Genomic DNA, 15882 nt, shown 5'->3' with positions numbered 1-15882 from the left:
ATCCTATCTGTCAGACATTGGTCCAGTTTTATATTTTGAAAGGGCAGGAATGAGATTTTGAGTTGGCAAATCAGAAGCGTGGTGACAAATCTTCACCCTAGAGAGCAATTCTGCAGTGTACACAAATTGTGTGGTTTACACAAAAAGAATTTGCCCTACAATACCAGCATCAGGGTTTCCAGGTCCCAGCAGCCTTAGAAATCCTCCACACAAATATAAATAAATAAATAAAAAGGTTCAGACTTGGCAAATGATGCTTGTGTATTTTGCTTCTTGCATAAACTTTTTTTCTCATAAATAAAAAATAGTCATTTGTAAGTGAAAACTCTTTGGTTTACTCTCATATAAATGATGAGTTTGATACTAAATTATCATTGAATAAATTGTGTGGTTTAACCCAACCTTAATATTAATTTTGTGTATCAAAAACAACATCCCTATTTTTTTGTTGTCCCATTTTAGAAGCCACATTTTTGCTAGTTTGTTGGTTCATTCACCAAGTAGCGTGGTATCTATTATCTGTAATATATAGGTATACTGTTTTGCATAGGAGAGAATCTTGTCTGGAAAAAAAAATGAAATGAGAATAGTATGAATACTCTCTCTTGTCAAAACAAAGTACAATGAAGAATCGAACCAAAGTGTGTTATTCACTGTAAACTGAGCACCCGACAAATGGAAATTTACTGACGTGAAAAGATTGCAAAACAGTATAATTGACACCACAAAGTACATGTATGCATGTAGCAGGTCAATTGATAGTAAGGTAGCTTCTGCTACGATGTAAGACACTTTGCATCATCATGCATGGGAGGTAGATATCTACATAGCGTTTGGAAGATGAGACCTTTCATTATTTCGGGTGTATATCATGTAACTTTCGAAAATTTCAAATAATGACAATAATAAGGACATGATTATTTGGTCTAGCAACACTCAGTCTTCATTTAATTAAAGTAAATCTTGGGTTCAAATATCTTGAATGACAATTCTTAATAGAAACTATTAATAATGAGAATATCATATAGCTTAGATATTAGGTTAAATCTTGTGGCATTAGGAATCAAATAAACAGATGTGCCTTTTGATGAGACGATATTATACTATATATTTCACCCTAATCTTAGTTATAATTTATTGGTTATTTTAGTAGACTTTTGATACTTTGTTATGTAATTTTAATGTAGGACATTTGAATTCCTCTAGAGCAAAAAATGATCAAACAGATGAATTTTGGAGTGATTCCAATTGAATGATGTTTTTGAGTCTTTCAAGATGATTATAGCAAAATTCCAGATTTTTCTATCAAGCCGTTTAACCGTGGCGATGAAATAAAGACCCAGCGCACAGCTTTCCCAGATTGACGTTTTTGGACATTTTGGATATTTTGAAGGTCAAAGTGGCATATTTTGAAGAAAATTCCTTCTGAGGATTTGTAGGGGACGCCTCAAGCTTTAAAAAATAGATCTTTTTGGGATTAAATCGGAGTTGATTTGATCAGTCAAAAGTCTGATTTCCTGAGAAGTCTGAATTTCAGTTCTAATAGGAAACCTTTTATTTCCTAGTTATCTTATTCTATTATGTTTCCTAGTTTTTAGAAGACCTTTCTAGATAGGATTTTAGCTTGTAGTAGTATAAATAAGGCTTTTTAGCCATTAGAGAGAGATTCGGGGCATCAATTTGGAGAACTTAGCTAGGCTTTGACGATTTGTATTTCAAGGTGTTTTCTATCATTTTTCTATTTCAATAAAATTCCTTTTGTTTTATGGTTGTTCGTAACTAATTTTCGTTTGCTAGGGCAATGCCTTGAGCCTTAGTATGAATATGTATTCTTCATTAATTACTTATGATATTATACATGCATATTTTGGATTATTAATCATTGTGTTTAAATTGTCTCTATATCTTAATGTTTAGCTACCATTAGGATGTTTAAATAAGTAATCGGATGCAATTCGGTCGGAATGCCATTGGAGGATTGAGTATTGCTTCTTGTGATTGATAGTTGTAATTTCACTTTGGGCGAATGCCACGTCTTAGGGGTTGCATGGTTTTTTCAAAGGGTTTTCACAAAAGTGTAATGAGTCATGCATGTTTATGTTTGATCTGAATGCCACAGACGGTTGCATGTTTGATATACGATCTAGCTTAAATGCCACAAGTAGAATATGCATAAGGAAAACCTAATCTTCAAAGTTGCATGTGTAATTCATAAGTAATTGGTAAAACTACATAAGACTGTTAAGGGGACGGCGGAACCTAGTGTCCTTTTATCATTATTTTCTAAGATTGTTCCCTTTCAAATTGGTTTCTTTAATTATTTTAATTTAAAATTGGTTTTTAATATTCTAGGTCATAAAATCAACAATTTTGAAACTTTGTTTTAAATAGTTAATTAAGAATTAGTTCAAATACAAATTATTTAATCAATTCCTATGGAAACGACCTTGCTTGAGCTGCTATACTACGATAACTTTGTACTCTTACAAGTATTTTTGGGTGTTTTTATCCTATGGTAAAAATCCTTAACACCTTTCAACATAGGTTTCCTTTTCCAACAAGTGACCAAAAATTTGGAAAAACGGTTAAAGTCGGTTGTATCAGGCTTGAAAATTCCCGCGAATGCCCAGCTTTGAAGAATACCAAACCTTGCCTCCCACGCCTCTCCAATGTCTTGTGAACAAAAACTTCCCAGAAACAATCCCTTTCCTTCATCCCAACATCTCCCAAAACCCAAAATCTCAGACTCTCTCCTATCCCAAGCAAGGCATTTAACCCTCTTATATCAACCCACCAAACAATGTCCCAATCACATCTTCACCATTAATCTAATCTTATTTCCTTTTTCAACTCTCGTTTCTCCATCTCGAAATGGAATCCAAACAAACCGCGGCAGCAGCTAGTACCACCCGATTGAGCCCTTTCAAGTACTCGAAACGGGTGCTCTTGAAAAGCATCTTGGAGAGAAGGGATGGTAGTTTGGAGTTAATTGGTGAGAGGGTTGTGATTGGAGGGTGGGTGAAGTCCTCCAAGGAGGTCAGGAAAGGGCCTGTGCCACGTATAGATGGTGATCATGTGCCGGGTGAACCCGAACCAAGGTCAGAGGTCAGCTGTGTCGAAATTCTTCAGTCTCGGATACCTTTTTTACGAACAATTGTCAAAGTTTTGGGAGGAGGAAGTGGCGGCAATTATCCTCTTAAGGACAAGTTGGAGGCGGCGCTTCATAAGCCCCCGCCACCTTCCACTGTCTTCTTGAAAGTCGGGGATGGTTCTTGCGTTGCAAGCCTTCAGGTAAATATGAGCACTACTATTTGTACCATCTCAACTGAAGATATTTTGTACCATCTCTCCAGACTGGTTGGCGACACAAATTTAGAGATGGTACAAATAATTATGTTGCTTGGAGTAATTATCCAACTTTTTAAATGAATTTTTATAGGCAATGATGAAAGTTATATTTGATGTTTGTCAGGTTGTTGTTGAATCCTCCCTGGCTCCCCCAGGCCAGCTCTTGCATACTGGAACTTGCGTCATAGTGGAAGGCTTGCTGCAGAAACCTTCGGTACTACAGGGGAAACATGTTATCGAGCTGAAAGTGGATCAAGTTCATCACATCGGAATAGTAGAATATAGCACGTATCCATTATCCAAAAAACGTGTGCCTCTAGATAAACTAAGGGAATTTTGCCACATTAGGCCGCGGACAACTACGGTAATTTGCATCTCCCATTGTTATTTGATTGTGTTTCTTCGACTTTTTTATATCTGTTCTGAAAGTAAGTGTTTGACATAATGCAATTAAATTTTGATCATGACAAAGGGCGCATATGATTGATATACACTCTGGTTTATTTCCTAACAGCTTACGTTTTTTATGTCCAGTGATTCCTTAATACGATATGACATATTCTACTTAATTATTTAGGTGCAATCTGTTATGCGAATCCGCAATGCCTTGGAGTTTGCAGCTCACACATTTTGTCAAAACAATGGTTTTCTTTCGGTGCAAGTACCCATTATAACAACTACAGACGGCAAGGGATCCAGCGAAAAGTTCCATGTCACTAGCCTTTTCACCGAAGCAGGTGAAAAGGAGGAGCCTAAGAAAGCTGTTGCTGAAATTGACGGTGTTAGTCTAGATGCTATCAAGGCTGCAGTAAAAGAGAAAAGTAACTTACTAGAGGAACTCAAGAGGACAGACAGCAATAAGGAAGCAGTAGCTGCTGCAATGCAGGACTTAAACAAAACAAATGAGTTAGCATCACAACTGGAAGCAAGAGAGAAATCAAAACCGAAAACTTCTCAGAAGGTTGACAATGTTAAATCTTCTGAGGGTTACTTCTCTAGCCCAACTTATCTAACCACTTCTGGTCGGATGCATCTGGAGAGCTACGCTTGCGCCCTTGGAAATGTGTACTCATTTGGGCCAAGATTTCGAGCAGAGAAAGGAGAGTTCCCAAAACATGCTGCCGAAATGTGGATGCTTGAAGTTGAATTGGCCTTTTCAGAATTAGAGGTATAAGTTTATGTTTTTGGCATGAGTAAGTTTGTTATCTCTTTCTTTGTCAGATCTAACAATCACCTTCTCGAGCTTGCAGGAAGCAATCAATTGTGCAGATGACCTTTTCAAGTTCCTCTGCAAATGGGTAGTGGAAAATTGTTCCGAAGATATGAAATTTGTTTCTCAACGAATCTACAAAACCGGAATTGATCGCCTTCAGTCAATGATTTCAAGTTCATTTGAAAGAGTTTCCTACAGTGGAGCATTAGATGCATTAAAGAAGGTTTGACTATATAACATAGTCCTTGAGTATAATTCTGACAATCATTTCTTTCTCCAGCTATATTATTTACGAAAATATATCGATTTTAACTTGCCAGGTTACAGACAAGAAAATTGAGACAAAAATTGAGTGGGGTGCTGCACTAACTGAAGCAGATCTAAGGTATGCAAATGAACATTGTGGTAATAATCTAAATTAACCATTATCTCAGTTGAGGTTCTTAACATTTTTTTTTTCATGCATTACAGTTATTTGGCTGATGAGATATACAAGAAGCCTGTAATTATATACAATTATCCAAAAGAAACCAAGCCATTTTATGTCCGGCTGAACGATGATGGAAAAACGGTTGCAGCATTTGATATGGTTGTTCCAAAGGTAAGCTCATACTTGCACTTTAAGAAACCATGAGAAACATTTTATCAAAGCTTCCGCATCCCTACAAAAGTGCAAATTAATTGAAAACTGGTTTCGATACTGAAAAATGCTTATTTTTCTCAGGCTGGGAGATTATTTTCTGGTAGCCAAAATGAGGAGCGCATCAACATTCTAACTGCAAGGTACTCACTTGCATTAATAGTCTTATATAATAGCCAAAAACTCAGAAGGTTGTTATTTCTTTCTTGTGAACATAGAAACTAATAAATAAAACTCAAATTTTGGTGTTTCTTGTTTGCAGGATTAAGGAATTGGGATTGGCAGCACAGCAGTATGAATGGTACTTGGATCTTCGCCGGCATGGAACGGTTAAGCACTCGGGATTCAATCTTGAGTTTGATCATATGGTTCTGTTTGCTACTGGCCTGAATGATGTAAGGGATGTCATCCCCTTTCCCAGAAGCCATGGCAAAGCCAACTACTAGTCTACTTTGGGTACAAATTAACATGTAAAGGGCCTAATGGGTGAAAAATTGTATACATACATTGATGGAAAACATATGATTTCATACATGTAAACGAATAAGGAGATTTGGAATTGGGGTGCAAACCTTGTAAATTTGTTTGTAATTGGGATGCAAGCCTTGTAAAAATCTGTCCGTTCTTTCTTTGAAATTTGAATCATTTGGCACCAAAATATGGAATTCCATTAGCTTTAAGGACAACTTAACAAACAGATAATAAAACATGGTTCAGTGCCCCTCTTTACTGCACTTTGTGCATCTTCTTTTCGGAATATTGTATACTAGACGTACAAATTTTATGGATAAGCTATAGCCATTACATTATTATCATCCACGGCATGCAGCGTATTGTTTGAATCAAGAGGGAAGAAAAATGGATAGAGCTCATATCTAACGTAGCAGCTACTATACAAAACTCTACATCCCTTTCTGTTGTTACAAAAAGTTGGGAAATTTCCCACTGCAATAGCTAGGCACTGAGAGCAGCCTAGCTTAGACAAGTCCCTTGTGCACTGCACCAAAGCATATAGTGTCACAAATGGTGATAGCTTTGTCTCACCTTTCCCGAGCCCTCCACTCTCCGGCACAACAGCTTGTGCCCTAATCTTATCTGTCACAGCTCCTAGTTCCTCATTAAACTTCTCGGGGTCGGTCACATTGTCAACATTATAGTAAAATATACCATATGATGTGTCAACTTCCCCAATGAAGCTCTTGTAACTGTACCTCAAGAAGCAATAGTCATACCAAATTCGCGCGTCTGCTTGGTTCGGACAGCGCTGGCGGATTTGCTTCGTGGCGTCTTGGATGCAACTTGAGCAGTCTTTGGTGCCCACAACGTCACCTCTGCACTGAGCCAGGCCATAGACTTGGTCTTGGTTTTCCCCATAGGTGGTAGCCAAAAAGCCGGTTGAGGCAGTTTTCGGAACCAATTCAGCCAACAAGCTATCAATATTTTGTGATATTTGAGTGCCATTACTTATTTTAGTGCTATCTTTGTTGCAGAAATCTCCCAAAGGATCTTGAGCTTCTGCACTGCAATTGCATAAAACTAGCAAACAGAGAAGAATGTGGTATGAAAAGTTCATAATCTTCATATTTTGACTCACTTCAAAGCATAGATGAAGATAGATTTTGTGAGGTGGTTGTTTATATGACAAGCAGTGAAGTGGAGATGGAAGTGGAAGTGGGGAAGCCATTACAAATTAAGCACACATTTTTGACTTTGTTGGCTCACTACATTATATCACCAAAGAATGGAAAAAGGAAAGTAAAGGCTTCCAGAAGGAGATTAGATTCCTTGGCTCCCCTCTTGTTCAAGTCAACAGACTCAAAGTTAGAGTAAAATTGGCCATTCCTAAATAGAACGATTCGAGTTTATAACATCTTATACTAGCGCTTGTTTCAATTATAATTATTTTAGTCTAAACTTGTCTCTCGCGCTTTCCATCACAAAAGTAGTAAGCGTTTCAAAAAAACTCACTCAGGTAAGTTTGGCACGCATATACATTCACATAGTCTAAGTTTGTGTTTAATGGACTAATTTGGATTAGTTTATTAATATTTAAAAAGCCATGATCTAAGTTGGCATAAAAACCCTAGCATATACGGTATCGGTCCTCGCCGCATGATTGATAATATCTAGTGGGTTTTCACCCTCATCAATAAACATGGTTATATCATAACTCATTTGTTTTCGTGATTAGGATTTATCTTAAATTAACCCACCTTTTTTATTGCCTTTGTTTTTGCATGCTTATCTAACTGTAACTTTATATAAACTTGGGTTTTTATCACAAATGGTTTTTGAAATTGACCTTCACCATCAAGATGGTACTTGAAATTGAAAATCAATAAATGTAGTCTTTGAAAATAGGTGTCGCAAATCAATGTAGTCATTACGTCAAAATTCTGTTAAAAATTTCGTTAAGTGCTAATGTGACACATAAATAGGTCCCATAAGTCCTATTTTCTCACAAATGGTCATTGAAATTGACCCGCAACATCAAAATGGTCCCTGAAATTGACCTGTGACATCAAAGTGACCCCTAAAATTGAAAATCGATTAATGTAGTCCCGCAAATAAGGGTCCTAAATCAATATAGTCCTTCCGTCACAATTATGTCAAAAATTATGTTATGTGCTGATGTGACACATAAATGGATCACACAAGCCTAACTAAATTAAAAAAAATTTACAAATAGGTTTAATAATTTAATTGTTAATAAAAAATTGTGAACCTAAAAATCCGGTCCCACAATGACCTCTAATCCCAGTCCACATTATACCTTATTTCCTGTCTATTCTCTAAAAAAAATCAATACATCCAACTTTACACACTTCGACACCTTTACCGAATTGAACCTGGATCGAGATCACCTTTGGTGACGGCTTGGCTGATTAGCAACAACTTCTGGGACATCATCGTTAACATTTAGGCGATCAACATCCTCACAACTTTAATCTTGGAAAGCTTGTTCGGTGCTTTCCTGGTGGTCTGGTGACTCAAAGAACGGCGAGGTCTGCCTGGAGATAATGAGGTTATAACTGAGGTGCATCTATTGTTGATTAAAAACTATTTCCAAACCCCTTCTTAGGCCTTGGATAAGCCTTGTGCCTTTGAGAAGTTATGGAATGGATCTCTCTTCGGAGTAGGTCCTACTTTAAGAAGAAGAAAAAAATATATTGTGCAAAAAGGTATTTAGACAACTTTTTTAATTAATTATTATATCTACATCAGCACATAACAAAAAATTTACAGAATTGTGGTGGAATGATCATATTGATTTGCAACACTTATTTTCAAGGACTACATTCATCGATTTTCAATTTTAGGGACCATCTTGGTGGTGTGGGCCAATTTCAAGGACCATCTTGATGGTATAAGTCAATTTCAGGGACCATTTGCGATAAAAAAAAAACCCATAAATTTTTAATAGAATTGTGACGGAATGACCATATTGATTTACGACACCTATTTTCAAGCACTACATCGGTTGATTTTTGATTTTAGGGACCATCTTGATGGTGAGAGTCAATTTCAGAGATAATTTGTGATAAAAACCCAAACTTTATATATAAATTATGCATTAGAATATGGTTTGTCCTTTAAAGAAGAAAGGAAAAAGGCTGTGGCTGCTACCATTGTTTTTGAAATAAAAAAAAAGGGTAAAATATAAAAAACTACCTCAATTTTAGGTCCAACCACAATCACATACCTCATGTCTGAAAAATTACAATGTCATACTTCATCCTACAAATTCGTTTCAATGTCAGACCTCCGTTAGTTTTTCTATTAAATGCTAACGTGGCTTGAGATGAACCCCACTCTCTGGTCCAAACGCATTAAAAAATTAATTAAATATTAAAAAATTAAATCATAAATTTATTTAAATATTTTTATTTAAAAAGTGGTACCTACCCCTACAAACTCATCATCCTCACCAAATTAATCTTTGTAACCAAACACCCCTACAATCCTCTTCTTCTCCATCTCCATTCTACACTTCAATGTTTCCTTTCTCATCTCCACTCTACACCATTGCCATCCCCCACTGCCTTTCCCTCTCTTTAATTTTGATGTCGCCGCTAATCCCTGCAAAAGCGAGGCATTTTCGAAAAAGCTCTCCATCTCTTCTTCTTCTTGCTGATGTGGCATCTCCTCCATGGGCATAGCAGAGATGGGCATGGCCCGAGGCGCTCTGATTCTCTGGCCGGAATTGATTCTCTAGTTCTGGTTCTCTGTCTGAGGCGTTTCTTCACGGTGTGTTGTCTTTACAAGAGCTTCTGTGACAACCCGTTCCTAATTTTACGTTTTTATAAATTTTAAAAGCGTGATTTTACGAAAATGCCCTTAAAGGCAAAGATGTAGAGGGATGTAGAGCCTTTTTTTAGCGTATCCTTATAGTGCTCGACAATACGAATGTGTAGGCGAGAGCAGAATTGAATTTGGAGTTATGACGAGGATTTTACCAGAGTACAAAGTTGAAGGAATTTTAGTAATTTTTCTATTCTAGGTAATTGACTTTCTGTTATTTTAACATTTTCTTTTGGGAGTTTTATGTCTGGTGGGACCCATCCCTGTGAGACTGCCCATTCCTTTCCCCAATCCCTTGTCTCCCTCTCATTCGGGAAACTTCTATCTCATTTTTCAAATCTCCCCATCTCCCTTCTCCACTAGTGACTGCCACATCACCTTCTCATCTAGTCTCTCAGCTCTCTCTTCTCCAGACTCTCTCTTTCACTTTTAGACTTTTCCTCTCAAACCCTTTCATTTATGCAACTTTCTCTCTTTCCTAAGAGCACCTTCACTATACCGACCTTAATTCGGCCTTACTTTGGTATGGTTTTGTTACCGACATTTCTAACTTCAAAATGGCTTTTGAATCATTGAATTTGGTTGAAGATCGAGCTCGAAATGAGCTCTGGAAATCAGCCCTAAAATCTGCAAATTCTGTAGATTTCGTGAGGAAGGTGTGTGGCTGTTCGTGCAGCCATCATGGCTGCACCCTGGTATTAATGCTCTCGCCCGAGGCTAGGGCCAGCCTTCACGTGATTGTTGACCTCCCGCACCGCACGCTCATCTTGGATCCAAGTCAGGTGCCAGCCTGTTGTATAGACCACAATAGGTGGTTCTGACTCGTAGGTGACTCGTGATTTATCGCACAGCCTTTACATGATCGTAGCACTTGAGCGTAAATAGTTATACCCAGCATGTCGTACAGGTAACACTAGGTGACTCCGACTCGTGTGCTAGCCTAGATTGATAAGCTACAGGTCCAGTCATACAGGTCACGTTAGGTGACTCTGACTGGCATACTATTTTATATTAGATTCACACCTAGCTTACACTTATTATTGCTGAGATATTATGGCATGGCATGCTTCTATTTTCACTGCACTCATGCATGCGCTTTCGTACTTATGTAGTATTATTTTCTGGAAACTATACGCGTTTTACAGTGAGGGGTTATTACTTTTAGAAAAGATAAATGTGTTTTCTAAAGCTTTGGTTTTGCCTACTCACCCTTCTATTTTTCGCCTCTCCAAGTTTTAGTAGCTGAGCTTCCGTATCAACGAGGATTTTTGGCATACCTCGGTATAGGTGGCTACCTACGATGGTATAATCCTTATCTTACCTTACTATACTTTACTTATGCTCTATAATCACGTGTGACATGGGTTCATTCCTGCTCACAGCGCACTCTTATATTTAGGCACTTTTAGGATTAAATTTATTCACATTTTCCACATCACTACACTTTATGACTTTGTCTGTGAAATCCCGTTCCCGGATTTCACTGTTACAATCTACGTATTTGTATTATTGAGATTTTTTTTTTCGAGAATTTAAATTAATTTATTTGAAATTAGATTTCAATTACACTAGTTACGAAGAGTGAAGTTTGAAAAATTATTATTTACTCGTTGACTTTTCGAGGTCACAAGTAACGTTTTCGAATAGGTCTCGAAGTCACGAGCGCATAGGTGAAAGCCGTTTGTGAGTCCGGATTATAACGGTATAGTTACAGACGTTTGAAGTTGTGAAACTTTAGGTTATGAAAATTGCTTATTTTCCACTAGAGGGTAAAAGGCCCAAAATATATTATGGGGTTAAGGGAACCGGGTATGCGGTTAAGGGAACCGGGTATGGGGTTAAAAAAAAAATTAAAGGAAGAAATGAAAAGAGGGATTTTTCCCCCTTCCATTTGGTCAACCCGTGCAACCACAACCCGACTTCAACTTGGCCGAATTTCGGCCAATCTCCACCATTTTTTCAGGCCATTCTTAACCCTCCTCCACTTGCAACTTATTCCACAACCTCTCATCTACCATATTTGCTCAAATTCAAGGGTTTTTAAGGCCAATTTCGAGTAGAACCGTACCAAAGAACTCGGAGGTTCTTGACGGCAATTCGCCATTCCGGTGAGTATCACCATGCATCATCACCCTTAATCAACTTCCCTTAGACCCAGGACCATGACCCAATAGGTTGTAGGGGCGTTGGAACACCGAGGAAGTCGAATTGAAGAACACCCACCTTAGGGTTTCCAGCGGTTTGTGGCTAGTTTGCGGTTTTTTCTGGCCAAATTGGCCTTGGCCGCAGGTACAAAGTTTACTCTACTTGTTGAGATCTTCATTCTTGTAAAATTTGAGAATTTTTGGAAAAAGTCGAATTTTCCGATATACATTCGATTTATGAAATGCTATTGGATGAGTATATTTTCGTTATGGTCCGCCACTTGAATATTCTAACAATTGATGATCTTACCTTGAATTGACACCAAATTTTAGTATGCTATTGTAGATATGGTTTACGGACCTTAGGGTATTACTAGTGAAAATCTAGTGGGCCTATATTGGTTTGTTAGCGACTTGAATATATGAGATATGTTTATTATCTTAATTTCTTTTATTGGTACCAATTGTGAATAAGAATAGGTCTTATGAATATGATTTCTATTGAAATGTGATTTTATATATTTAGCCATAGACCTATGTTTATTAAACATGATTTGGCTTATATACTGACGAGGATTGTGATATGTGAATTGACTTGCATATTTGAAAGGTGGTTGATGTGCATAGATGGTATGATATGATAAAATGTGGGTGACTTTAATATATGTGATATTGGTAATTACCCATGTTTTCATAATTATGATCCGGTGTGGATATGAATTGGTTTTATGAATATGTTTCTATTAAATTGTTATTTCCAATACTGAGACATTGATTTAAGTTTATGAAATGAGATTTGACATGTATATATTGGATTATGGTTTGATTGGTTTGCTTAGCATGTTGTGATGAAATGTGAGGACTAGTGGTAGATCGTTAACCCGTGGGGATGGGGATTTGTTACTTTGATATGGTTTCACCTCTTGTTTCGTTGATTCGTTATAAATTTAGTATTTGTGCCTTATTTCCCTTGGTTGAACTTTTGTAAATTAAGTAACTTGTGCTTGTCTCATTTCTTTGAGGCGTTATATATATGGTTGTTGGCCTTTCGTGATTCCGTTGAGTGATGGTCCAGAATCGTATCCACTCGGACTCCGTTGAGAGATGGTCCGGAATCCCTCATACTCCGTGATTCCGTTGAGTGATGGTCCGGGATCGTATCCACCTTGGGTTTCATTGAGTTTGGATTGAGATTGCTTCAAAAATGTAGGCTTTGGCGAACTGCGTCCCTCTAGCCTTAGTTTTTAATGTACATATGAACGATGGATTTTGAGAATCTTGTGCCTTGAATTAGAAAAGTCGTTGGATGTTTGGGTGACTCCTTCGAAGTTGTCAGTGACTTGATTATGATTTCATAAAGCATGATTCTATATTTGATGTTTATAGATTGTGATTGATGACACTAATTTTACATGCGAGAAACCGATTGATAGTGTTGGATTCAGTTGAGTGGTCCGGAATCCCTACTCTTGCTCATTTCCATAAGTTAGACTTGTACCCTAGATTCGAGTGAATGGGAATTACCCACAATAAATCTTGTGAATATAAATTAGAATTATCAAGTTATTACTTGAAATCCAGGCAGGGAATTATATAGAAGTCCTTTACTAATTTTGAGCATTGAGATGTGATCTGATTGATTGATTAACATAATTAAATGTTAATATCGTGCCTCCTTGATATCATGGAATGGGTTACTTGAGATGATTGTGGAAGGATGTTGAATATGATTGTTATTAAAATGATTAGATCAGTGATCAATGCGACTAGAGGATACTATTGTTCTTTATTGATTCTTTGATATATTACATGATATGAATAGCGATTTTATGTTGAAACATAATGATTTATATGATAGATGAAATAGAAACCTTGACTATCTAGTGGGTTGTTATATAGTTTGAATCAAATAATTCATGCTTGTCAAGTCCAAATGTTTGATTGAGGAATGTTATACATTTTGGCTTGAACAAACTGTGTTATATGTTGAGTTATAGCAAAGGTGAACTACGTATGGCTTGATCCCTAATGAGGGTACGTAGGCAGTCTAATGAGGAGGTTAGATGCAGTCATAAAGTATACAAAAAAAAAATTTACTATGAGATTTGATTCTCGAGTTGTGATTTGCCATATCCCGGAGATGGGTATGTTACACATACGAGTATTTGGTGACGTCGCATGTCGATTCGGGTCGTATGTCAAGATCGGGGCTTGACATCGTCACCTTGTAGGTGTCGACTAGCACAGCTCGATTCGGAGTTCTAATGGACATACCGGGTTGAGGTGTGTCAATTTGGTATCAGAACATAAGTTGTGACACGCCCCAACCCCGAGGTCCTAGGGACATCGAGATGGTCACGTGCTAGCCGACACCCGAAGGGTGACGAAAGCCATTTAATTTAAACAAAAACTGAGAAATAAACTAAAGTACGCAATAAAGGCTAAAAACACGAATAAAAGTTCAACTTCTAAATATTGAAATTAGGTAAACACACAACACGTCTAGAGCATAAGTCTAATACAGAGTATAAGCAGAACTAAGATCAAGAAGTGTTATTACAATATATGGCGAAGCGGAGCGAATATGACACAAATCACTGGTAGGGGAACGCCTCGTAGCTCAAGTCGTATTCCTCGTTCCTAGGTCCTGAAGGGGGCGCAAAACAAAGATGAGTGGACCAAGTTTATATATACAATAATAATAAAACAGTTATCAACGTACTAACCCCCAGGTTTTATGAAAACACAAATATAATGAGAAACATAGGTTTTCCGAAATCTAGCATGTCGTGCAATGTCTCAAATCATAATTCGCATAAAATAATAATCTCTAGTAAATGTCCGATATAACACTTCAGGCCCCATGCCGGCTCCCCGTCTCTGAGCAGACAGTCAGAGGAAAATACACTTCAGGCCCCTTGCAGGCTCCCCGTCTCTAAGCAGACATTCAGAGGAAAACACACTCCAGGCCCTATGCCAACACCAAACCGTCGCCCGGGACGGACCGAATCTATCCCTACGTCCCGTAGCGGAAATGACTACTAGGTAAGTATAAAACCAATGAACATACATATATTGAAAATCAACTTCATAGTATAAAGTCATCCATCATCTATACTATAAAGAAGTGTTCTAAACATGTTCTAAATATCATATCGTCATCCATCAGATATTCTATAAGAACATGGGTTATAGGAAAAATAGTAATAATTCAAACTAGCCTTAGTAAGCATGTTATCTCAAAACGTTTCATAAAACATAATCGTAAAGTCATGCTTTCATGTATGCATTTCTACTATCAAAACATGCATTTTCAGAAGGGGTCCACTCACCGTACACCGATGGTGCAAGCCGTACCAAACAGGAATAACGGAATCACCGCTAAGAATCGCACCTAAACACATAATTGATACTTTCAGTCAAACTCTACTTAAACGATTGAATTTGAGAAAACGGACATCGGAAACGGGTTTAGAACGTCGAAATTAGCCTAGGAGGGTCCCCGCACGAAAACCCAAAAAGGTCAACGGTCAAAGTCAACGTTGACCGTTGACTGGTCAAAGTCAAAAGCCAACGCTGACCGTTGACCCAGTCAACGGTCAACGGGTCAAAGTCAACGGGTCAGGGTCAACGGGTCACGGGTTTGGGCTTTAGGGTTTTGGGTTTAGGTTTTCAGTGGGTTGGGTTTGGGTAAAAAGGAAAATGGGTTTGGGTTTTAGAACCTCACGGCCCAAGGCCTAATTAAAAAGGGGAAATGGGTTTGGGCTGCAACCAAGGCCCTAAGGCCTTTGGGTTTTCAAAATGAAACAAAATAAAATAAAAAAGGAAAAGGTTTAGGGTTTTGGGCCAGAGACCAAACAGGCCTAAGGCCCGTGGGTATAGGTGATGGCCTGAAGGCCTGGGTGCGCCGGAGAGGGACGCCGGAGCTTCCATAGCTCCGGCCAACTTCAAACACTCAAACGAGCCCCCGATCTAGGTACCAAAATGAAGCACTAGCCGAGAGGAGTAGTTTTATACCTTGGGTTCGCTGTGAAACGACCTGTGGTGGCCGGAAATTCCCTCGGAAAACACAACTCGCCGGAAATTTGGGTGAGCCTTCACCCGTGCCAAAAACACTCCAAAACCTTGGAAATTCATGAACCCAACTCAGTAACCACATTTAACCAACATCTAACAAGACTAAAAAGGAAGAAACCATGCTTACCCAACTGGAAAACAACTAAATTCGCCGGAGG

At 38.0% G+C, this 15882-nt stretch overlaps 1 protein-coding gene and 1 pseudogene across 1 annotated transcript; one reads left to right on the top strand and one right to left on the bottom strand.

The window, feature by feature from the left end:
* Positions 1 to 2798: 2798 nt before the first annotated feature.
* Positions 2799 to 5859, top strand: LOC137720995 (asparagine--tRNA ligase, cytoplasmic 2). Its single transcript, XM_068460128.2, has 8 exons — positions 2799 to 3291; positions 3473 to 3712; positions 3926 to 4516; positions 4599 to 4784; positions 4882 to 4946; positions 5033 to 5162; positions 5286 to 5344; positions 5464 to 5859. Exons 1-8 carry the CDS (start codon positions 2872 to 2874, stop codon positions 5645 to 5647), a joined length of 1875 nt encoding a protein of 624 aa, XP_068316229.2. The 5' UTR covers positions 2799 to 2871; the 3' UTR covers positions 5648 to 5859.
* On the bottom strand, positions 5847 to 6842 carry LOC137724442 (cysteine-rich repeat secretory protein 55 pseudogene; annotated as a pseudogene).
* Between the last annotated feature and the right edge of the window lie 9040 nt (positions 6843 to 15882).

The sequence above is a fragment of the Pyrus communis genome, chromosome 5 (genome assembly GCF_041283825.1).
Source record: "Pyrus communis isolate YQ-2024b chromosome 5, ASM4128382v1, whole genome shotgun sequence".
Taxonomy (NCBI): Eukaryota; Viridiplantae; Streptophyta; class Magnoliopsida; order Rosales; family Rosaceae; genus Pyrus; species Pyrus communis.
Note: the sequence above shows the minus strand (reverse complement) of the source record. Positions and strands in the feature narration are given on the sequence as shown.

Bases quoted from the DNA above. Each gene is read 5' to 3' on its own strand.
- LOC137720995 (XM_068460128.2), top strand. From the start codon at position 2,872: ATGGAATCCAAACAAACCGCGGCAGCAGCTAGTACCACCCGATTGAGC. The intron at 3,292-3,472 runs GTAAATATGAGC...GATGTTTGTCAG, and splicing joins CTTGCGTTGCAAGCCTTCAG to GTTGTTGTTGAATCCTCCCT. The intron at 3,713-3,925 runs GTAATTTGCATC...TTAATTATTTAG, and splicing joins TTAGGCCGCGGACAACTACG to GTGCAATCTGTTATGCGAAT.